At 41.3% G+C, this 23,603-nt stretch overlaps 1 protein-coding gene across 1 annotated transcript; it reads right to left on the reverse strand.

The window, feature by feature from the left end:
- Positions 1-1,182: 1,182 nt before the first annotated feature.
- On the reverse strand, positions 1,183-23,589 carry LOC127384032 (ADP-ribosyl cyclase/cyclic ADP-ribose hydrolase 1-like). The gene is made up of 8 exons (XM_051617910.1): positions 23,282-23,589; positions 10,527-10,656; positions 9,723-9,858; positions 8,862-8,944; positions 7,119-7,195; positions 6,300-6,392; positions 4,533-4,619; positions 1,183-2,585 (listed from the first exon to the last, which is right to left on the reverse strand). Exons 1-8 carry the CDS (start codon positions 23,518-23,520, stop codon positions 2,504-2,506), a joined length of 927 nt encoding a protein of 308 aa, XP_051473870.1. The 5' UTR covers positions 23,521-23,589; the 3' UTR covers positions 1,183-2,503.
- Between the last annotated feature and the right edge of the window lie 14 nt (positions 23,590-23,603).

A 23,603-nucleotide genomic window follows, 5' to 3' on the forward strand; every position in this document is an offset into this window, starting at 1 on the left:
ACACATAAGCAATGGAGACAGCTTTTGGTCCCTGATGGGTGAGGTGACCACAGGGGGATTCAGGAGGTTGTAGTGATGTGTTGGGGCTGGTACTTGGGGTCAGCCAAAAGGAAACATGTGGCACATGAGCCTAAGTGGAATTCAGGCTGTTTCCATACCACCCTGTCGAGCCTCCTGCCCCTAGGAGAGGTATGATTTAAATCAAACACAAGGCCAAGTCATGGCTAGCAAGGAGAACAAAACTTTCAGTCTTTACTTTGTTTCCTAATCTCAAAAAAAGTTTAATAATTGCAGGCTCTTGTCAGGTTAAGTACATCAAAGTTTGGGGAAGGAGCAAGGCTGTGGTAAAAGGGTAATAGAAGTAGCTTTCCTAGTGCTATGTGGTTCAGGGAGTGCATATCACTGATATCACTGTATCACATGATAACTCAGATTCCTCTTGATTTTCTGGGTAGTGTTCTTTGACAAGGCTTTGCTCTGGGCCTAGGGTACAAGCTGGGCCATTTGTCTTGAACAAGTCATGACAGAGGTTAACTTCATCCGATGGAAAGCATAATTTCAAAAGTCAACATGTTTCAAACTATATTAAGAAAAAAATTTCCATGTGGTGCAAAAAACACATAGATTATTTTCCCTTTTATTTAGTTTTCTGTGAATTTGGGGTATTTTGTATTGGTTTGGGCAGTTTTTTGGCTTATAAACTTTCAGTGCAGCAAAACTTCAGTGCACCAGAACGCTCTGGTGCTAATTAAAAGAAAGCTTGCTGAAGGAAAAAAAATTCAGTAAAATGAAAATTGGCTTCATCCTGGCTAAAACCAGGACAGCACCTCAGCTTTCAAAACCACTGATTTTCTTCTTAGCATTTTGCTCCATAACCACAGTCATCTTTCTTAACTAATATGGCTGAGAACAACATATGTATGTGGATGTCTGTGTTCAAGACAAAGACACAGGATGCTTCACTTCCAGCCGCCTACAAAAACAGTAACTTCTCTGTAAAAGATGAAGGGTGATTTAGGGAGTACAGTCTGGGGAGGACTCATACTGTGACCTTTCTCTGCTTTCCTGGGTGGGTATATATAGAGTTGCATACAGTGATGAATTTCTGTGTTATTTTTAGGAAGTGGCTTATTTTCAGGTTCAATCTAAGGTTAAGTAGAATGTGAAACTGAATGAACAACATTTGTCATCAGCGATTTTATTATAGATCTTGATTTTACTCTCAATATTTTATATTACAACAGAGGAGGTACAAAAATGAGTGTGAAGACAAAGTCTTGACTTACAGTCAGAAATAACCTATTGGAAAGTGTAAATAAAAATACATTTCAGTGAATGTAAACATTATTGGCGAGGTCTTGGGTGTGGTCCAGCAATGCTCGGTGCAGGCCTGTGTATTACAGAGAAAAGATTTATCTAGAGGTGATCAAAATTGCACCAGCTTGTGTAGTTCCATGAGGATGCTTTGTGCCCTGGGAAATCTCTAAAACATGTGGCTTTACAACCCTCTGCCTGTGGGATCATGGAAACCTCTGTCAGCCTCATGGTTTGGCAACTGCTGGTTGTGCTGGCACTGCAACACCTAGGACACATCTGCAGCAAAGCCTGCTCTGTTCTCTTAGTGTTAGTGGCTCTGCACAAAGGCACTACAGCCATGGTCACAAGATCTTCGTTGTGTTATAAACACTGAACCAGCAAAGCAGGAATCAAAGGAAATCAATGAAACCTGCCATTTCAATGTACTATGGTATGTCCATGCCCGTGAATTTATACTCCACATGGCATCACCTTTCACCTCAGAAACTGAGCTCTAGAGAGACTACACATTGTGGCAACCTTTTGATGTTTGTCTCTATTACCATGGATGGGCAAGCTGTGGTCTGAGTGACCTTTAATGAAAGCTGGAAGGCTTATGCTTACTGCTATATTAAGAAGAAAATGTAATCTGAACTGCGACGGTGTTTCCAGTAGGATTTTAATGGGGCTTTCTGAGTCAGTCTTGCTATTTTCTCTGTCCAGCTACACACTTGACACGTTCTTATAGACGCTGGCAACTCTCTGGGTGGCTTCCGGTCTTTTCTTGGCTCAGCTCAGCTGATTCCCCCAGCCTTCTAGCAGGTAGGAAGCCAAGCGCTGATCCAAACAAGTTCTGTCTCCATTGGAAAGTCTCTTTCTTCTCTGTGCACACCCTGGGGAATCCCTGCTCTGAGCCTCTGGGCACAAGGGGAGCTGTGCACGAGGGGGCAATCTAGGGAAAAGCATCTGCCTTAACCCCTGAGCATGGCCCCAACCACCCTGAAATAATATTTGTGTGCGTGTGTGTACAGTAATCACATCTAAAATATCATCTCCTGCTACTTGGCTGTTAGCATCACAGCAAGGATTTCTGGTTATGGACTCTGTACATACCAAGCTGCTATTTATCACTCTAAGCTATGTAGACACATCTTGTCCAGCTTTACACACAAATAATGAAAGTCTTCAATAGTGCCAAGCGCTCCATTTATGGAGTTGCTGTGGTGTTGGTGCAGAGCCTGCAGTCTGTGTGGTCAGGGCTGTTCACACACTGAAGGAGCTGAACTGGCCTGTGAAAAGACACAAAACCAAGCAAGTATTTAGTATGTACTTTGCAGGTACAACAGAATGAAACCCCACAGTAACTAAATGCAACATGAAACTCCAAGTGTATATTATATCTGTGCTTATCAAGTGGATGTCTTTTCTTAGGATGCTTTTTTTAGATCTTGCTGCAAAAAGATAACTTTGATGTCTCTAGGGGTTAGGGACAAAAGCAAATGAGTATGAAATAAAGTAGGATCTGAACTCCCAGCATGTCAGCTATGCTGTGATAACAAAAATAATTACAAAAAAATGTGAACTCTCTTGTAGTGACTACAGAGCTGTTGCTAAGCTAGAGTTCACCACCTTCCTTACCAGTGGTAACCCCTACTGCTAGAATATAAAGCTGTTGCTAACAATGTCAGATTTTATTAGAATTTTTGCTAGAAGTACATCCAGTGAATAAAAGTGTTTAGTTACTTTTGGAAGACACTACTGACACTAGCAAAAACAAGAGAAAATTATCAGTATCAATTGCTATGTGGCAAGAAAAATCAGATGCTCAGCTGATACAAACCCAAAAGGTTTGGCGTGCAATGACTTCAGGGGAGTGAAGCTAACTTATACAGTTCATCTTGAAGAGTTTCACTGCACATGTAAATTGCTTATTTAGTCAATGCTCTGTATAAAAAATTATTTTTCCCTATTGCTTTACACAGTCGTTCATGCATGTGTTAGTTGAGCTTTCACAAAAGGTCATTTCTTACTCTGTCTTAAGAAGTGAGTTGTGAGCCACAGCAACAAGCACATCAACAAGTCTTTGTGACATGACAGATTTCTCCATGTGCTGAGCCACAACAGATCTAAGCTACAACATACTTCACCTTTGTCCTTCACCCTTTAGCTAATTTCATCACAGGCTGAAATAATTTGTACTTACTTACAGTTCCTGGGAGTACTAGTCAAAAACTGCAGTTACCCAAAGAGAAAGCACATACATGATCACCATTTGGCAGATTTACACACCACACCAGTGTTACTTTTTTCACAAAGTGCAGGGTACCCATTAATCAGGGTGAGCAATACCTACACAGGAATATATTGCTCTGCCCTCAAGATTAAAATCCTAGCATCAGAAAGGTATTTGTCTCGTATGCAGACCAACTTTTCCTTATTTAAAATTAATGTTGTAACTCAGCAGTTTATAGAGATGTAAATTTTGGAGGCGTTCTTATCCCAGTATGAGTCTTTCACTCTGAAAAGTTGTTCCTGACAGATAAGATATGAGTAATATTGAAACCCTTGCTGCTTTTTTATGTCAATAAAGAACACTTTTTCCCTGTGTGAAGGTCTCTGAATCCACACAGAGGGATAAAGGGTTTCAGACTTTTGTTTTCTCCTCAGCAGGCAGGTAGAGATTCCAGGCAAGTCAGAACTCAGGCTGTTCTGTTTCCTGGACTCCTATTTTTATCTCCTGATAATAGGGAACTATACTAATTCATAATTCTTATCATGTCTCTTGTCTCACTCTCTTATAAAGCAACTGAATGGAAAGTAAGCTTAAACTCTAGGGAAGGAAGGAAGGGCCATCCTTGACATCCTCCTTTATCATGCATGGAGCAGGGAGGAAAGCTGCATCTTTGGTTGTGATTTCTGTAGGGAAAAGCCCGGTCAGATGAAAACCTGTTGAGAGAGGCTGGATTACTCCTACCCAGAAAGCAAATGAACATGTGTAGTGGTGGTGCCTTCTCAGAGTGCTGGGCAGAGAGCAAGCCCCAGACCCAACCCACATGAGGTCTGCAGCACGAGGGGAAGCCCTCGAGAAGGACACAACCACACTGATGGGATCTGATGGAGTAAGAGGGGAGTCTGCTCTAGTCTGCTGTAAACCAAGAAACCTATTTTAAACCAAAACGGAGATACAATATTAGTTTTATGTTAGCAAGTTTGCCCCAGCAAGAGCAGGTTATTACCTGTAATTGTCTTCACAGCTGATCTTAAAGTTTCGCTCTTCTAAGATGCTTTTTAACCTCTTTATGGAATAACCTGAGCAGGATTCACTGGAAAAACAAAGTCTTCTGTTACTTGATTTACTTGTGTGTACAAGAAGCTCAGCTAAATTCCACACTGTGTTCTTTTGCTTTATTTCAGGTAAGACTGTTTAAAAGCTTGTTTGCTAATGTGCTGTAAAGGCTATTGGGTTTGTAGAGTTTTGGCTACCACTGGGCCTTTGCTGGTAGAAACTATGTGATATTCAACTGTGTATCTTGCACAAGAACGTTATACTGGAAGATATCTGTGGGAAACAACTCAGTTCTATTCACAGTTCAATGTGCTCTAGAACTGCACCAGAGCCATTGGTGACCTCCATCTGCAGGAACATGATATAAGGCTCATTCAAATCTGTGGAAGGACAAAGTGATCAAGTCCTCTGTGTGATGAGAAAGAGCCAATCATGAAAAGCAGCATCTAAGACTTAGGTATGACAAATAATATGAAGAAGCAGATAGAAAACATGGGAGGCAACAGGATATGAGCAACTCCTATCTTTTAGATTCAGCCTGTTGCTGCTGTTACTCTATTTTGACAATGCTTTTGCATTGGCAGGAGCCCTAATTTGTGTATTTTGCTTCCATGCAGCTAATGCTTTCTTGAAGCATGTAGCATCTGAGGGCTGGAGCAACCCTCCTATGAAGACAGCCTGAGAGAGTTGGGGCTGCTCAGCCTAGAAAAGAGAAGGCTCTGGGAAGAGCTTGTAGTGACCTTTCAGTATCTGAAGGGGCTAGAGAAAAGCTGGGGAGGGAGTTTTTACAAGGGTGTGTAGTGATAGGACAAGGGGTAATGATATTAAACTGGAAGAGGATAGATTTAGGTTAGACATTAGGAAGAAATTCTTCACTGTAATGTTGGTGAGACATTGGAACAAGTTGCCCAGAGAAATTGTGGATGCCCCCTCCCTGGAAGTGTTCAAGGCCAAGCTGGATGGGGCTTTGAGCAATCTGGTCTAATGGAAAGTGTCCCTGCCCATGCAGGGGGGTTGGAACTAAATGATCTTAATGGTCCCTTCCAACCCAAACCATTCTATGATTCTATGAAAAAGGTCACTCAGAAAGGCTCAGATGTGATCCAAGATCGCTGTTCTGGTATCAGTAATTCCACTATAAGCAGTTAAACTACAGAGTTCTTTTTAAAAATCAGGAGTAATTTAGGTATGAAAGGGACTGCTTGAGTTAATTTAGAACAACCAGTATCAGCTACAGCAGGTTGCCAGTTGAGTTTTGTGTCCACAGATGGAGACTCCATAACCTCTCTGGGAAACCTGCTCCTGCATTTGAAATTATTCTGTCAAAAATGGTTCTGGTCAGCATAATTATCCATTTTCCAGTTGTTCATTCTGGCAATGTAGCCTGATCTTTGACCACAGTGCTGCACCCATAATAAGGGTTTGTAGAGCTCAGGAGGGGTTGGGAAGAATTTAAAGGACACAGGATTTCTTGAAAGGAAGGAAAATGTCATTGTGTCAGCTATAACTGCTCAGCAGTACCTACAAAAAATACCAAAGAAAACAACAGAAAAAATGTTATCCTTTCCAGCAAAGTAAGCAGTGAGGAGAGTGAATGTAAGGCAGGTTTCATCAGCAGATTTAAGACAGTGTCACTGTCAGACAGTCACCTGTCAGAACTGAGCTGCACCACCTGCTTTCTACACACCACTCATCGCTTCATCCCAGTGTGACTTACCTTTGAGGGCCACCAATGTCATGCATCACCCAAATGTGTACTGCAGAGACTTTGTCTGGATTTAGGTTAAAGATCTCAATACTTCCAAAAATGCTGTAAGAATGGGACATGAAAAAGCAAAACATTCTTAGTGTAAGATGTGGAAAGCATGTTCCCCAAAGACTAGTCCTTATTAGTGCTGCTATTGTTCTCAGTGAAAGAACATTATCTTGCCAATGGATTTTCACAGACTATTTATTACCTTGTGGTAAAAGATTTTCTCCCAATTCTTATTTCTCTTTCATAAGAATTTTTGAAGCTGTCTGAAGACTGAAACAAGCTGAAGTTTTTCCACCTTTAATGCCTTTTCTCCTGTTTGGCTTATTGGCTATTGGCTTGGCTTGGTGCAACGGAAATGAACGTGGCTCTTCTACCAACCTACATGTTCTCAATCTTTTGATATTATTCAAGACTGCACCTCCAGCCAGGTAACCCAAGGAAGCACAGTCTGGAGGGGGGAAAATCCAGTTACCTCTATGAGCAGTTAGAAATGTGTCATTGACATGAATATAATGTAATGTACAAACCTGGATTAACTGTAATTTAAAGTTACTTTGTGTAGTAATAGCATAGTGGAGATTCTACCCACATGCCCTCAGAAGGACTGAAATTACAGTTGCAGTACAGAAGGAGTTAAGTGACTCACCTCTTCAATAGCCAATAGTTTAAGACCTCTTCATGAGTTTTCTAACATCTTGTCTGGACTGGGACTCATTAGCAAAGACACATTCACCAGCATGCAGACCCACAGAAACATTCAGCAGCATGCTGAGTAAATACCTGCTGTTTCTGAAAGCTCCAGCTTCTATTGATCCGTTGAGCATCACCTGAACCACACCACATGCTGCTTCTGCAAACTGAACAAAACAAATGGGCACTATAGTCTGACACTACATGCAGTGTCACCTCAGACTTGGGGTTAGTTGAAATTACTGTAACTTCTTTGATGCCGAGAACTGACTTATATGAGTAGAGGATCTAGCCGATATTTTAACACCAAACCTCTGCAGGCTGTGGCAAAACTGACACAGAGTTGCATTTCAGCTATGAATGGACAATCTGAAGTTGCATGGGACTGGTAGAGAAACTTTGCTGTCACTGCTGGTTTTAGTTTTTACAGAGGGATGCAAATTTCCAGAGCCCCAGCAGCTTCAGCTGTCTGATGGGGCTGTTCCCTCCCTCAGTAACCTGGAATAATCCTTAGACTGCTTTAACTCAGGTGGTGAGGATGAGCCAGAACTGAAGTACCACAAGTTTAAGGATATGCAAACAATCATGAATTCATTACCTTGTGACTCATACTCTGTGTTCTTTTTGTGGCTTGGGAATTTTCCTCTCAAGTTGTTTTAGTAAAACTCATCACTGAGTTTTATTTGATTTGTAATCACAGCTCTTTTATCCTTTAAAACTCAGGTCCAAATATTTAAAGGTTACCAAGTAATGTTACAACATATAGCATCCAGTCTAGAGTGGATCCACTGTAGTATCACTCTAGTCCTCCAAGTCCTCTTACATCTAAACAGTGTGGTACAAACTTAGCTATTGAGAGATGTAAAGTTGCAAGGAAGTTTGACTGTGTGTAACTTTCTCATGTAATAAGCATGGGGTTTAGTAGCTCTTAAATTTATTTGGACTAGAAAGCTTGCCGTAGACCAAGCCTGAGTCTATATGGTGGCTTGTCCCTCCCAGACTCTGGAACGGAGTACATCAAAACTGGTTTGAGCTTTGAAAACTTTATCTACATTACTTTACCCACAAAACAATATTTTAATGGCAAGTAGACTTTTTCTTACACACATGAGAGCTGAAACGTACAGGAAGGCTTGTTTTCCACCTGGACAGTCCTCTACTAGTAGTCTTATTGAGGGTGAAGTCTTGACATGTGAAATGAAACTGATGCAGGAGAGCAGTTATTTTTCTGGATTTTTTTTTTTCTGTAAAGTGCTGATTCAACAAAGCCAGGCTAACTGCTTAACTTGGACTAGTAGGGTCTCATTCATGTGACAGGAGCTGGCATGTGAATAAGGGTGGGGACATCGCAGGAACCTTGCCAGATGCTATTGTGAGAGGATGTGCTCTTCAGGCTTTTGCTGAGAAGGTGCAAGGGATCCTCATCTCTTTGGTAAACTTCTGTGCTAATTTGGGCACTGCTCCAAACACTAACATGCTAAAATGTATTTTATTTTGGCAATTTCAGTCCTGTAATTTAATTAAGGTGGTGATTATTATTATTTTAAAATATTATCTGCAAAGCTCCAGCTGTCTGCCAAGTGTTGTTTAAGACACTGCCACAGTCTCTGACCCCAGATAAGAACGCCTAAACTACAGTGACATTAAGTCTTGTACATAAAATAAGGGACCTTAGAAATACAAATAGCCAAAGCCATGATTTTATGCACCTGAAGCTAAAACTCATGTGAACTTTTACTATTCCATGTTTTAAGTCCTATCTCCAAAATCACATATTTGGCAGTGCCAGGAAATTAGTGCTTTTCAAGATTCTTTTATTTAGAGAGAACTTACCATCTTGGATGCCATTTTCCAGAATACAGAGCTAGGATTGCTCTCACATTCACTTCGTTTTGGACAAGACTCATAGTTGATTCCTGAGAAGAAATACGTTTATAGAAACCTAAGGTTAGGATGAATATTGCTGCGATGTTAATACAGCTTTGAGAGCTGATCAATGACGGCAAAAAGATTTGCTCCCTACCAAAGCAAGAGGGCTACATGCAGAAAATTCTCTAAGAGGAAAATGAATTTGCATCTGTTTAAGGTCTTCCTGTTTGCTTCCACACATTTTAGGGAGGTAACCGCAGGCCTTGTATGCAAATAATTCTCAGAAAACTGAGGAGGGAAAACGTATTCCTAAATGTGAGAAACATGTTGGCTCTTGACAAATGCTGTCCAATCACGCTGAAAAAATCAACTTTGCCCAGCTTGTCCAGCAATTCCAGCCTAACTTAGAGGTTGTGACAACCCAGGAGTCATGTGGGCAGCAATAACCCCGGGGTGCCTGCATGCTGTCCCACCCCACCACTGTGACTGGCATTCTTGAGTGGCATTCTGATTCTGCAATTTGTCCCATAGAAGCCACAGGAAGGAAGGGAGTATTCTCAATAAAGAAGGCAAGATAGGACCATTCGTCCAAGCAGCAACTTGGTATTTTAATAAAAGCCACATCGTAGTTTTTAAATTCACCTGAGAACTAGGTACTATTTTCAGTCTTTCATAACATGGGACAGAAATACAGTTAAGGTTCTAAACTAAATTACAAGAAATTAGTATGTAAAAAAGGACTGTTTAGGTCAAGATATGCAAGAGGAAAGAATAATCTGGAATTCCAGTGTTCATATTTATTTTGCAAAAAATATTACTTATTACCTGGGGCAGAGGGGTCTCCACACCATGAAACCCTGTCAGCCATGTAACCCAGCAAGGTGTCCTCCAAGGTAAGGAAATTTTGGTTGGATTTTGTGTAACGATGAACGAGGTCATTTGTCTTGCTCCAGAACAGTGACTGTCAAATAAGGTACAATGTCTAATAAGTGATATTTATACTCAAGTTGGTCAGGAAATTTTCCTGGAGGAAAAAAAGAAAGCTTTAACCATAATGAAGGAGTTTCATTTTTCGTTGAAATGCTGCACATCCACATTAGTGGGTCAGTTCTTGTTTCTTTTGCCCCTGTTCACATTACCAAAATATTTTTAGGTGGTTGTTTTTGATGGAAATGGACATGTTTGGCCTGTGAAGCATTTTGAAGGCAAGGTTTTCAGTACTTCTCACAGGATATATACCTCATTTGTTGTGTGCTTTTGAACTGTGTGTGGAAGAGCTGCTTTTTGGAAGCAGTGTCCCTCTATTACAGAATGTTAGCATGCTCCTCATGGAGAGCTGTACGCTCAGGGAACAGGGGCATCTCTGTGACTTCACCAGCACAACCAAGGTACTGACATCCAAGGCAAACCTTACACAGAGATGTTCTCCAGCCATAGAGAATGAACAGGGCTACTGGGGTCCAAAGATGATATCACAGTAGCAGTTAAGTGCAAGAGCAAAATATCCTCCTTGTCAACCTACAGACACTCACAGTTATTATGGACAAGTCCCATTCCTCAGAGCACTGCACAGACACATTGTCCCACAATAGCCCTCCGTAGGCAGCCCACCATGCGTTGTACTGTTACCTTGTTACAGGGTATAGGATGACTTCCTAACTCCATTAAAGGCTGATAATCTTCTGATGTGATATTACAGGGATTCTTGTACATGAATGCATGTTTTAATGATTCCCATATTTTTAGGCAATCTTTATCTCTGCCGAAAGATTAAAACATAGTTAATTAGTATTTATGAGTATTTACGACTGTGAAAGGGTGTCCTTCTGTTATGCTCAAACACTATGGATCAGATTTTAAAAGAGTTCTAACTATGCCTGGGCATCAAAATGCATTATCCATTACAAAAGCAGAGTATCATCAGTAAATTGAGTATAAACTGAGGACTGAGCAGTTCTAAAACATCTTTCTCTCTCTCCTGCCTTTTTAATTACTGACTACTGAAATATCTGAATTTTTAAAGCAGTGCTGATATCACGGATCAAATTTTATCATTATTCAAACCAGATCATGAATAGCAAATACAGCAGAACATAGCTTGTACACTTTAAAAGTATGGCTAAAGGATACTGCCTCCTTAGGTAAACTGAGCCAAAAATATCCCCATGTGTCTGTAGAGTGTTCAACCCTACAGAAATAGTATCTTAAAACAAAAGCAGGGGTCTGGCTGTTTTGGACCTCATGTTATTTTCATTTATGTGCTAATTTGCAGCTATTGACTTTGCTGGAGCCATGACTGATTTGCACATATATAACCAACATCCAAATCAGGTGCTTAGTCTCCAGTGGGTTTTTTCAGTCTTCTCCACCATGTAACAGGTTCTGACCCTTTTGCTCTCAATTGGGTGAGTCAGAGGAATTCCACTAAATGTACTGGGGGAGCTGCTTCATGCCATAACACAAACCTATCACCTCAGCCTACACTTCTTTCTGACAGAAGCAGGGCTCCTTTCCTACTACCAAGAGGAAATCTGTTGCACAGGCAAGCAATTATATCTCTGTAATGAAGGAGTTCCACACTCCCTTCCTGAAGCTGCAGCATGTAATCATGTTTGGAACAGCTCAGGACATTTACTATATTGTACTTGAAGAAACAAATTAAAACTTTACGTTTAGATAATTCAGAACTATTGTTTGGCTAGTATTTGTTTTGAAGGCTGTTCCCCATGGGTGCACTTCCTCTTCAGGCTCCTGTAGTTTCAGGCCCACTTGGAAAGCTTGCCCCTCTCATTACAGCAATGACTGTAATGCAGTGATTTTCCATCCTTCGCTTCCCTATTTGTGTGTAAATTTCAAATGCTGACTGCATTATCCTGCTGTCTGCATGTCTGAATGGAGCTACACTGACTGTCTTTGATTCTTCCAGTCTTCTTCACTCTTTGCAATCATCTCCCAATGTCTACCCACTAAAAACCATTTGAGGAATGGTCTTGTGTGAAGAAGCTAATGCCTTCAGATCACTAGAAATAAACATAGCCCTGATCAATTAGTAGATGAGAAGACACACAGCTACAGCCTTTGTTGCCAGTTGGTACTCAGGTGATATATAGGATGTGGAATTTGGTTAGTCTTTAAAATAGTCCTAAACGGATTAGGGAAAATGATAGTAATTCATTTAGGGTTTCAAAATATTTTAAAAATTAAACTTCACTACAGTTGTGTGATCTCGGTCCTACTACTGAATGTGGTCAAAATATCTCCTGAGTGCTCATTTGAGCAGCAGAAGGGCAAACTGAAAGGTACCTGACAGCATTCTGTAGCAGAGGGAATGCCTCTATCAGACACACTGCAGGGGCTTGGTCTAGTATCATACTGGGAAGGACCAGGCAACCCCCCCCAAATTTTAGCATTATTTTAGAAATCAAAGTACAGATCTTCAATGCAAAAGAAAAACACATTAAAAAGAATTAACAGTATTTAATTTTTGCTACCCTCACTTATCAACATGTATATTGTTATAGCTGAATAAAATGAATTCTTTGATTTGCCATTGCAAAGATATTTCTCTGGTATAAAATACAGGTGATCCCTCACATCTCAAAGAGATTACCAGTCTCACAGAACTGTGATTCTGGTTGATTTATGAAAAAACAACCAGTGAAAAATGTTTAGGACTTCTTAATCCCAGCTCCAGGAAGATATACCCCTCTTCCCAGCCTCACTGTTGAGGTAGATGCTATTAATAAAGTTTCAGCAATGCCTTTACCAGAACAGCAAGAAAATATTTGTCTGTGTGCATCATTTAACTGACTGAGGTAAAGGCAGAGACCCTCTTTAGCTCTGGGGCTCCTGAAAACAATTCAAGTTCGCTGGCACTTGGTATGCTAAAAATTCCAGGAAGAACAGTTTCAGGTTAAAACAAGCACAATTGTTGTGCCAAAAAATGCCTGAGAAACAAACTGTGCTCATAAAACTTCCCAATGAGAAGCTGTGAGTCAGAGAATGGGTTTATTTCATTTTCTTTGTGAGTTTACAGAAGGGAGGGTGAGGAAGGGATTATTAGTCTGTCAGTGAATTAAATTTATCTAATTCAGACACAGGAGTCCATGGTAAATATGACTATGCACCACACTGCTGTGGGGCTTGTGTGCTTTTCTTATTTGTTTTTTGTTCATATGGTTTGGGTTGCATACTAATTCTGCATCGTATCTGCAAAATATATTTTTATGCATAATGAAGTTCTTCCTTTGAGGCTAACTTTGCTTATGTTGAAATACTTAAGGCCTTTTATTCTGCTACAGAATCTGAAATATTTAATCCAAATTTGGTGACGCACAAAATAAACACACTCAAATTGTATGCTACTTTTTCAAACTTTTTTTTTAATGAATAAAGTTTGGAAAATGCTGATAAAGTGTGAAATAATAACTAATAGACTAGAAGGAGCACCGTGAAACCTACTGTAAACTCAGGAACTGAAGGTGTCACCCTTTCTGTGGAAAGCAAGGACTGCAGAACATGCCTTATGGTACTTCAGTTTTGTTTTCAGTTCTGCATTGGGCTGATATTGGATACTAAAAGCATCTTAAGAAGGGCAGCATCCCGAGTTGAAGTTGATTTAATTGGTATAATATACACTGCAAAACATACCCTGCATTTGTCATTACATTTGGGTAGAAGTTGCATTTTCCAATGAATTTGAGTATTTCTAGCCATTTACCATTTTTATTAATATCACTTCAATCTATCAAATGGAAACTGGGGCCAAGAACATTGCCATTAGCAGCTATCCTATCAGCCAAACTTTAATGTGAATATTAGAAAAACTGACAGCTTGTGCATCATTATCTTTTGCATATCAGTATCCAGGTCTGGCTAACCTTGAAAGAGTATCCTTTTGCTTAAAGGAATGGGATGGCACCAAGATACCTTGGAAATCACAATTAATACAGATCTTTGTTTTTCTTTACTTTGTAATTTTATTTTATTTTTTTCTTTAACCAGACATGACAGAGCAAATTCACCCTCAATTGAAATTGATTTAATCAGTATAATATCAAGGATGACCTTCATGCCTCGTGTTTTCAGTTACACCACAGACAATGTCTTGTTTTCAGTGCAGCACTGGACTGACATTGGATGCTCAAAACATCTTCAGAAGGGCAGTGTTTCCTTGGCCTTGTGTTGCCCCTAGTTTTTTACTCAAAAAATCTGAGAGAGGTACTTCAAGTATGGGGCCCATTTAAAATTTACAAGTGAAAATTACTTCCAGGCTTTAGCTGGAGAACTCAGTCAACTCTGCCCATATTGTTCAAATACCTCTGCCAGGCAGAGACATTTCCCTGGTGAGATATGGTCTCCCTGCAGTCAATAGCAAGTTCTGAGTTTTCTTTCTAAAACATGACTATGACACTGAGATTTTAATTGTGGCCTCTGTGGTGAGACTCTGAAGTCAGAGCTGGAAACAGTCTCCAGAGCCCTTCTGTAACCGGCCTGTGCAGGGATCACACCCCACCAGCACTTGCAATTTGTAAAAATTTTCCTTCTCATTTGCTACCATTGTTAGCCAAAATAGTAATGCATATATGCACCTAAGTGCTCAGATATCTGGGTCTTTAAAAAGCCAGTGAGAAATTTGTGGTTATAAAAAAGCTCCTTAGAGGCAGAAGATCTATTCATACCCTGCTGGGAGTCTAAGGTGTCATCTTCACCTGTAGGACACCAGATCTTTCAGAAGGAGAATGCTCATCAAAGGATCTAAATGGTGTAGCAATGTTTCTGCATCTAACATACACATCTTTGCCTGTGTGACACTTTATCTCCTTCTTTTAGGTAAACTGTGATGGTTCTGTACAGTGGTGCAATTTATGCATCCATATTCCATATGTTGTTTCACGTGCGTTTATGAGTAGCTATGTCTTTATATAATTAAAAAAAATTATGCAATGGATAATTTGAAGGGGAAGCCTCTGTAACCCAGAATCCTTCTGTTACCTTTTCACCTTCAAAATTTATTTTCCTTCTGCTGCCCCTTGGAGTAGTTTTTTTGGAGCCACTGCCAAGCCCAGCCCAAGCAGCTGGAGTTGGGACTTCTCTGCAGTCAACTAGAGCAGGAGGTGCGAGGAGATGAACACAAGGTGAACACTGCCATCGCGTGGGAGAAGGGACTTCTCAGAAGCAGCAGCTGAGGACAACCCCAAAGGCGTGTGGGTCTTCACGCTGGGTGATGCCTTGACCCATCTCCAGACCACTCAGCCAGAAAACAGGTACGTGCACACAGCAGAACTGCTTCCTTATTATTTTAGCATCTAAAATCTCCCATCAGGAATCTTTGTGCTAAAAATCAGACAAATGTGAGTTGAGAGGTCAGCCAATATTCTGTCACCACTGAGGATTTGAGGAGACTGCTGCCTGCTGCTTTTAGCATTAGCATAATAGAGAGGGGGAAAATGACCAAGGGAAATGATGAAGGAAAAAAGTAGCGTAAGAGCTGTCAGTCTCAGTGCCTTCAATAAGCACCAGCCTCTCATTGCCCACTTAATTTAATTATTTCAAAGTGCCTGCCACTGTAACATTCATAGTAACTGACTTTTTTTCAATATGAGAATGACACACTCAGATTTTTTGGCAGCTTGATTTTTTAAGTATTGCTCTCTGTTAATGGAATAACTCAAAAGCCAGTAAAGAAAGCACCAGAGGAACTGACTGAGGCTAGAGACAGAGATCCAAAACTATGCCTAAGAGAAAGATGACTTCTGGAGAGGCTGCATGTAGGCAGAGCAATTAAATTCCCAGCAGAGGTAGGGAGCCTGGAGGTCTGGAAAAATAAGTACATAGTGATACTTCTGCAGGTTGCACCTCAGGGCTGTGTACCTTTGTGTACAAGGAATGACCTGGAACAAATGACAGCTCCTTATCCCACCAGTCCTTCACCTTTGGCAGGAATGAGAGGGTTGTAAGGGCAGCTGTATTTGTGGCTTTGGTTTATAGCTCCTGGAGTATTTTATATGAGTTGGGAATCAGTGCTCCAGGACAACACTGAGCCTTCCAGGAAGGACTGAGCCAAGAGGTGGCAGCTATAAACCAGTAAAGAGTTCATCTACATAAGCAGGTTTTTTTTTCTGGATGGACTTCAGCCTTCCTGAGTCAAAAACCAAGCTACTTAAGCAGATGGTGTTTTCAACGATGCTGTGTAAGTGGGACGCAGCCTCCGGTAGGGCAGCAGTCTCACCTGGACTGCATTTTGACAGAGGGTCATAGTTGCCCCACAGCTTAAGATTTTCAGTGAGGGCCATGTCTTGAATAGATACTATAGGAACAAATTGAAGCTGAAAGTGTATGTTTAGTATTGTTTTATTTTTAATATTAAACTTGGAAAAACACTTTTATAAGAATTATCTAAATAAATGTATGTTACAGCAGGGAAACACTCAATGCTTATTGCAGCTGCAGATTTTTTTTTTCAATAACAGGAATGTGCAGTACATTATAGAACTAAAACTTCTGGGATGTGGCATGAATGCAGTAAGTCAGGAGGAGTCCCCATTTCAAGGTTGGCAGGTGTTAGCAAGACAAGGTCAAGGAAACAGACCGAAGCTTTAGTATGACTGTGAGTGAGCTCTTTGCTAATCCCTAAGCATGGTGTCATCTCCTGGGAAGACAGACTGTATCTGTTTTTACCCCTGGACACTTGAGGGAGATTTTCATTTGTCTTTAGAGGCAAAAAGGTTCTGTCCCTATCCCTATGGATAAGCAAAGTGGTATTTCCCTACAGTGCCCTGGGGTGTTAATCAGTTCTCACCGTACCTTAGCAATACCTTACCATACCTTAGCAATGAATGACACCATCACTTAACAAATGACACCATCCATTAACAATGATGACAGCCGAGTGATACCATCAGCAAGTCACCTCTGAGCACGGCTGTTTTCACTGACATCTCTATAGATGCTACATGAGAACTGAAGCAAGGAGAGGTGGGAGGGAACAGGGTTCCCTCTTTCAGCAACAACAAGCTCTTTGATCAGCTTGTCTAAACATTTAATATTTTAAATCCTAGGATGGATCTATATTTCAGACAGCCACCAGCCATTGCTCTGTATAGCCAGTTTTGTAAAATCACTAAGCAAGAGAGAAGGCAAAGAACAGGCAGCTGACTGTGTGTGACTGAATACCTGTATACAGTTGCAGCAGAAAACTAAGTTGAGCAGTATTTAATCAACAAATACTTCTGATTAATGTGTAGAAGGCCAGTACAGACAGAATGATGTTTCTCTGTGGCATCTGGGATAAATGTCAAAGGAGACCTTCACTGCAAGTAGATTTTGACATATGACAGTGTGGTAATCGCGATGCAGTTATGTGAAAAATTAATTTAAATCCTACAGAATCTTGCAGTAAGAACCATTAAATATCTCACCACTGGTAAAAAAGTAATAAGCTTTACTATATGAGAAATATATAGTAATTTAATATCAACCTTTATATGATTATAACTCAATATAGACAACAGACAGATGAGTTGACATATGGCTGCCAAAGTGAGAGAGAAATTCAGATCTCAACAGTGTTTCTGAAGCTCAGAAGTAGATTGATGTTGGCCATGGAGAAAAGACAATGCATCTTTTGACACCTCCCCCTTAAATTCCAGGACACTCTCAGACTTCAGGTTGCTATTGTTAGTGGAGTTATAGGCTGGGAGGGTACATTTTCTGCAGAGAATTGAGTATGAGCTTTGCACAGAATTGGATGGCCTTTCTTAGTCTATTATTCATGTTTATACTCCAGAAGAGCAGAAATAAATACGCTGGTCACTAATTATCTCCAGAACAAATGAATTATAGCTACCCACTGCCATATGAATTTGTCTCTTCCTAAAGAAAAAAATGTTTCTTTCTGATGAACTGCCTCTGGAAATAGATGACAATAAAACTCCAAAGGAGCCACATCACACAGCCCAGAATAGTTACGGAAACTTGCTCTAAACAGCATGAGGATGCATTTGAAAGACCAGCTGTAGAAGTAGTAGCCCTATCTCTATATCCTAAAGTGCTAATCTATCTATTTGTAGAGCATAAGACAGTGGAAGTGTACCTCTGAGTAGACTCAAACAATTGTTAACGTTTATAATTATTATATCTAACTTATCAAGAAATTACAAGAGCAGTCATATACAAGTTAAGGAAAAACAATTGTAAAAGAAGATCTTGTCATAAATATTGAAAGGCAGAAGAAATTAAAAACAGAACTATGCATGTTTCCTATACCAAAGGCCAACACAGAAAAGGTATTAAAGTCAACACATTAGCATATGAAACGGGGAGGGTGATACTGAGAGCATATGCTGAAGCATTGTAACAAATATTCTGACTTGGGAATGTTAAAAAGCAGTGTGTTATTATGATGATACAGTGCCCATCTTAATACTGAGAGACAAACCAAAGTAGCAATAGATATCAACACCCTTGCCACTACAGATATGTCAAAAAGTTTCTGCATTGCTGTTTGTCCCGGCTACACCGTGGACTTCTTGCAAGACTAAAAGCGTTTTCAAACAAATGGATTGATAGGAGGACGCTTCTGCAGATCATCTAGTCCAACCCCTCAACTCAGAGCTGGGCCTCACACAGCAGGTTGTTCAGGGCCAGGTCCAGTTGGGTTTTGAGTAGTATCTCCAAGGATGGAGCCTCCACAAATTCTCCAGGCAACCCGTTCCACTCTGATCACCCTTTCAGCAAAAAATATGCTTTTCTTTATTACATTTAAATTGAACTTACTGTATTTTAATTAGTGGCCTTTACCTCTTGTCCTGCAACTGGATACCACTGAGAAAAGCCTGGCTCCCTCTTCTTTACTCCCTCTCTCAGGTAAGAATAGAGTAGAGTAGAGTAGAGTAGAGTAGAGTAGAGTAGAGTAGAGCAGAGCAGAGCAGAGCAGAGTAGAGTAGAGTAGAGTAGAGTAGGATAGGATAGGATAGGATAGGATAGGATAGGATAGGATAGGATAGGATAGGATAGGATAGGATATTTTCAGTTTCAAAGGACCTACAGTGATCATCTAGTCCCACTGCCTGACCAATTCAGGGCCAAGCAAAAGTTAAATCATGTTATTAAGGGCAGTAGTCATTATCTGGGAATGAAAAACATCTGGAGTTGCAAATGTAAGATGAGTTTACTTCTAGACTGAAAAAGCAGCATTATTTGCATTTTGAATATCAGTGACTATGACCTCCTTGTAGATAGTGTCTTCTTGTCTCCTTGCCTAGGTCACAAACTGCGAATCGTATCTGACCTGATCCTGCCGATTCAGACTTGGTGAGGAGGGCAATTAAACCAGTTAACTGCCTGTCAACAGGTATCATGCTACACCTCTTACTACCTGTTGTCCCCCAGCAAGCATCAAGGTACAAAAACATAATAAAAAATTCTTCAAGTGATGAGTAAGTTATCAGGTCACCACAACCACTCTTGACCAGCACTGACTTGAATCACAGAATCCTAGAATCCTACAGTGATTTGGATTGGAAGGGACCTTGAAGATCATCCAGTTCCAACCCCCCTGTCATGGGCAGGGACACGTTTCACTAGACCAGGTTGCTCAAAGCCCCATCCAAGCTGGCCTCGAACACCTCCTGGGATGGAGCATCCACAACCTCCCTGGACAACCTATTTCAGTGTCTCACCATCCTCACACTAAAGAATGTCTTCCTCACATCTAATCTAAATCTCCCCTCCTTCAGTTTAAAACCATTCCCCCTCATCCTACTACTACATGCCCTTGCAAAAAGTCCCTCCCCAGCTCTCCTGCAGGCCCTTCAAGTTCCAGAAGGCCACTACAAGTTCTCCCCTTAGCATTCTCTTTTCCAAGTCGAACAACCCCAGCTCTCTCAGCCTGTGTTCACAGGAGAGGTGCTCCAGCCCTCTGATCATCTGGCACTGTGCACCCCGTCACACTTCTCTCCACTGATCAGACCCGGGATAAATTCTTGCAAACTTATATTTGCATTGCACTGGTCTTTCAGCCACAAGAGGGAGTCCCTGTTACGGGGAAAGTGGAGACGAAGGGATTTGAGGTCAAATTCTTCCTCCAGAACACACTGCCTTTGGCCTTTATTCAGACAAAACTACAATACGTACCAACGGCCAGCTGGTGAGCATGGGATTTTTGCAAGATTAATGAAAGCAGAACTCACAGCTTTTGTTAATGTTGGAAAAAAAACAAGACTTCTGTGCTGTGAAAAACTAGAAAAACTATTGTTAATAGTTCTGTCTTCTGGCAGCAGCCAGTATCTTCCAGGGAAGCCAGAAAGAAATACTGCTACTCTTTAATGTCTGTATCTAGATGTGCAACTGTGTGTGCAGGGAAGGAAACTTCTAAAGCCTGCTGCTATACTAAAATATGGGGCCAGTATTGAAAATATTGAAGCATTTGGGATCTTCTGCTTGTTTCTCCTCAACTTTGGCACAATTACAGTTCTACGTAGGAAGACTCACTGAGGAAACTGCATAAGTACAAATGATGAGTAATCCAGCCAGCAGAAATAAAACCAAAGATTGTATTGCACCCAGGCAGTTAAAAAAAATATTACCAGCAGATGCTGTATGCAGTATCTGAGAACTGTTCTCTAGTGAGCAAGTTCAGTACAAAGGCTGAACATTTTGATGATACTCGAGAATAAGCAAATCAACAGGATAAAATCTGATTGCTTCCAAAACTTGACTGCAGACCACAGCAGTCCTTTCAGTGGCTGGTTTGGGCTTGGGTTCAGCCCACAGTTCATACCAGAAATGACAAGAGTGTGGCCAGAGAGTGCTGCCTGTGTATGGTATCCAGGGGTCCAGTAATATGAGTGAGACAGGAAGGAGGTATCCTCTAAGATTAAAGCAGCTGTGATAGTGAAGGTGTATGTTAGCATGTCTGTGGCCTTCTCATATGATTTATAGTACGCAGTTGCACCAGTACAGCTAAATGGGGGCTATAAATTTGTGGCTGCTGTTAAAGCTATCTGTGATATCTAGAAACGTTATAAAGTCCATATTCACGTCAATAATCCCTCTTTTTTCCAAAACCAGACAGCTACTGCAATCTGAAATATGGAACTCTAAAATGTAGTTACTAGTCACACTAACTACTGCAGTAGGTCAGATTGCTACTTAAAAATTAAGTTAAAAAAAAAATTGCCAGAGATGGAATTTAGTGGCTTTGATAACAACATAAAGAAATGTCCATTATTTTACCGAAATCAGAGCTTTTTAAACAAATGCACATGTTGATGTAAAATTACAGGGCAAGAACTGACACTATGGACAAATTTATGAAGAAATTAGAAGATTTCTAACCAAGGCAGGGAAGTTCCCATGGTGAGACTATTGGTGAGGACAGTCCTGAGTACAGGACACAGCTAGCTCAGCTCACAAGCCTGTCCAAGTTTCCGCAGTTCCCTGTTCCTACTCCTTTTCTTTGATTAAGTGCAGCAAAGACCTCACATGATGCAAGAGTCAAGGCCTACATGAATGATGAAAGAGCACAGGATGAAAGATACTGGGCTCTCTGATGTGTCCTAAAGGCACCTGCTTTATTATCAGAAAGCACCAGTGACAGAAGTGGCTGGTTCCACGACAAACTGCACTGAGCTTAGCAGGGTCAGAAAGGAGGAAACTCAGGCTGGATTCCCAGAAAAGCACCTACATTTAATCCCCAGTTCAGGAATCTCCTGAATATTTCAGGTATAGGTAAATGAGTGTATTTTTTCCTTTTTCAGTGCTCTCTGTCTCAGATAAATTTGCCTCTTACATAAAATAAAACAAAACAAAAAAAAGGGTCCTACTATACCAAAGTCATTTTATCTGAAAGAAAGCAAGCTCACAGCCATGAAGCTATTAACACAGTTGGATTATGAATAGCACAAAATGTTATGCTTTGTAAAAGCAAGATACTATCACGAGTCTGTGATTTCTTTAAAAAGCATCCTTGAAAGTATTGCTTGAACAAATATTCCCACATCAGATTCAGACAGTTTTGTGAATGAAAACATACATTAAACTGGCTGGACACGTTCATACAAAGTGGCTTTTACATCTTCAGCACTCCAATTTGAACACAAAATCATAAGAAAAAAAGGTTATTCGGTTGCAAAATAATTTCAGTTTTAAATATTGAGTGTATATTTCTTTAATAAACTAATGTGTGCTTTTAGAACCTGGTACATGATTTTGCAAAAGCTTCAGGATCTTATTATTTGCAAGAAAAAAACCTTTTTCCTCACTAAACCCACTTTAGGTGTTTCATGGAAAATGTGAACTTAAGGCTCTGCATGCTCAGGCCATGATTCTCCACTTGCCCATTTCCCTTCAAATGCTGCACATCAGCTGCTTCATACAGCACTGGACATCCGAGGCCAAGAGAAGTTCAAATGCATGCAAAATATGTACAACCTTGTTTTTATCAGCTCAATGTCAGGAGAGATGGCAATTGTCTTTTTTAGGGCAACGACCAGAGCAGTTCTGTCATCTGGCCAAGGTGTGAGACAGCCCCACGGTGCTCATCCTGGAGTGGTGGAAATGTCTGTCAGAGAACTACTGAGGACACAAGGTGGCTGGTGCCACAGAAGTGATGGGTACGTGCCTGCTGAGAGACATTGACTGCTCTGCTTCCTCTCCTGGGTGGAGAGCTGGGTGTCCCCAGTGCCTGCAGGGGACCCAAGGCACTCCTTATACCATACTCCGCTTTTCCCTGAGGGGCAAGGGATCAGAAAATCACTTCTCAGCCCTAAAATGCTATTGCAGACCTGGCCCCAGGGAATCCTCCTCTGCAGCAGAGGGGCTGCTTGGGGTGTTGCAGGACTATCTGATGTGATGGGCTGAGCAGAGTCCACCACTGGGTGAAGGTTGTGCCTGGGACTGCCCATGCTGGCCCTGTGAGCCATTTGTACCCCACCGTGCAAGCTGCCTAGGCTCATCTCCATGTCTTACCCACATGCTAAAATCACCTGTTTTGGTTAACCTCAAGATATTTCTCAACGCTTTTCTAAGATCTTTGTTCCATCCTGTAAATCTGTATTTTTTCTTTTCCTCCCTCCTGTGTAGTTCTAGCTACGTGGATGCAGCGTCACACTTTACAGGATTTCTGGCAAAATGTATTTACGATTGACTTTTGACCTAGGATTAGTATTCTTTACACTGGTTGTGCCGGCAGTTTCCCTAAAAGTAACAGCAGCTGGGCACTGGCAGTTGCAGTCTGAGTTTTTACATTTTGCTACAGGACATGGGTCTTACTCCCTGTTTTCACTCTGCCACAAACCTAACACACGTGGCCGGGGCAGGTGATACCCAGCTCTTTTCTGTTCTCTTCATGCACCTGATGGACCACCGGGACCTCTACTCACCCCAGATCAGGGAACCGTGCCATGACGTAGTTGTAGCATCTTCCCAGGATGACTTCTTGCAGATTCTTAGTGGTCCCCCTGTCCTTCCACTTCAGCATTTGGGGACTGACCTCTTGCTTCCCGTGAGTCAGCAGGGAGGCCAGCACGACGGCGAGGACGAGGGCGGCCAGCAGGACCGCCATCCCCGCCAGCAGGACGGTGCGCTGCCGGGTCCGGGCAGAGCCCTGCTGGAACGGCATCCTGCCAGGCCTCGCTGAAGAGCAGCAGCAACTGCCCTCCCAGCCCAAAGGCGAAATCACTTTCTAGCGGGTCACCGAGCGCC

Source organism: Apus apus, chromosome 4 (genome assembly GCF_020740795.1).
Source record: "Apus apus isolate bApuApu2 chromosome 4, bApuApu2.pri.cur, whole genome shotgun sequence".
Classification (NCBI taxonomy): Eukaryota; Metazoa; Chordata; class Aves; order Apodiformes; family Apodidae; genus Apus; species Apus apus.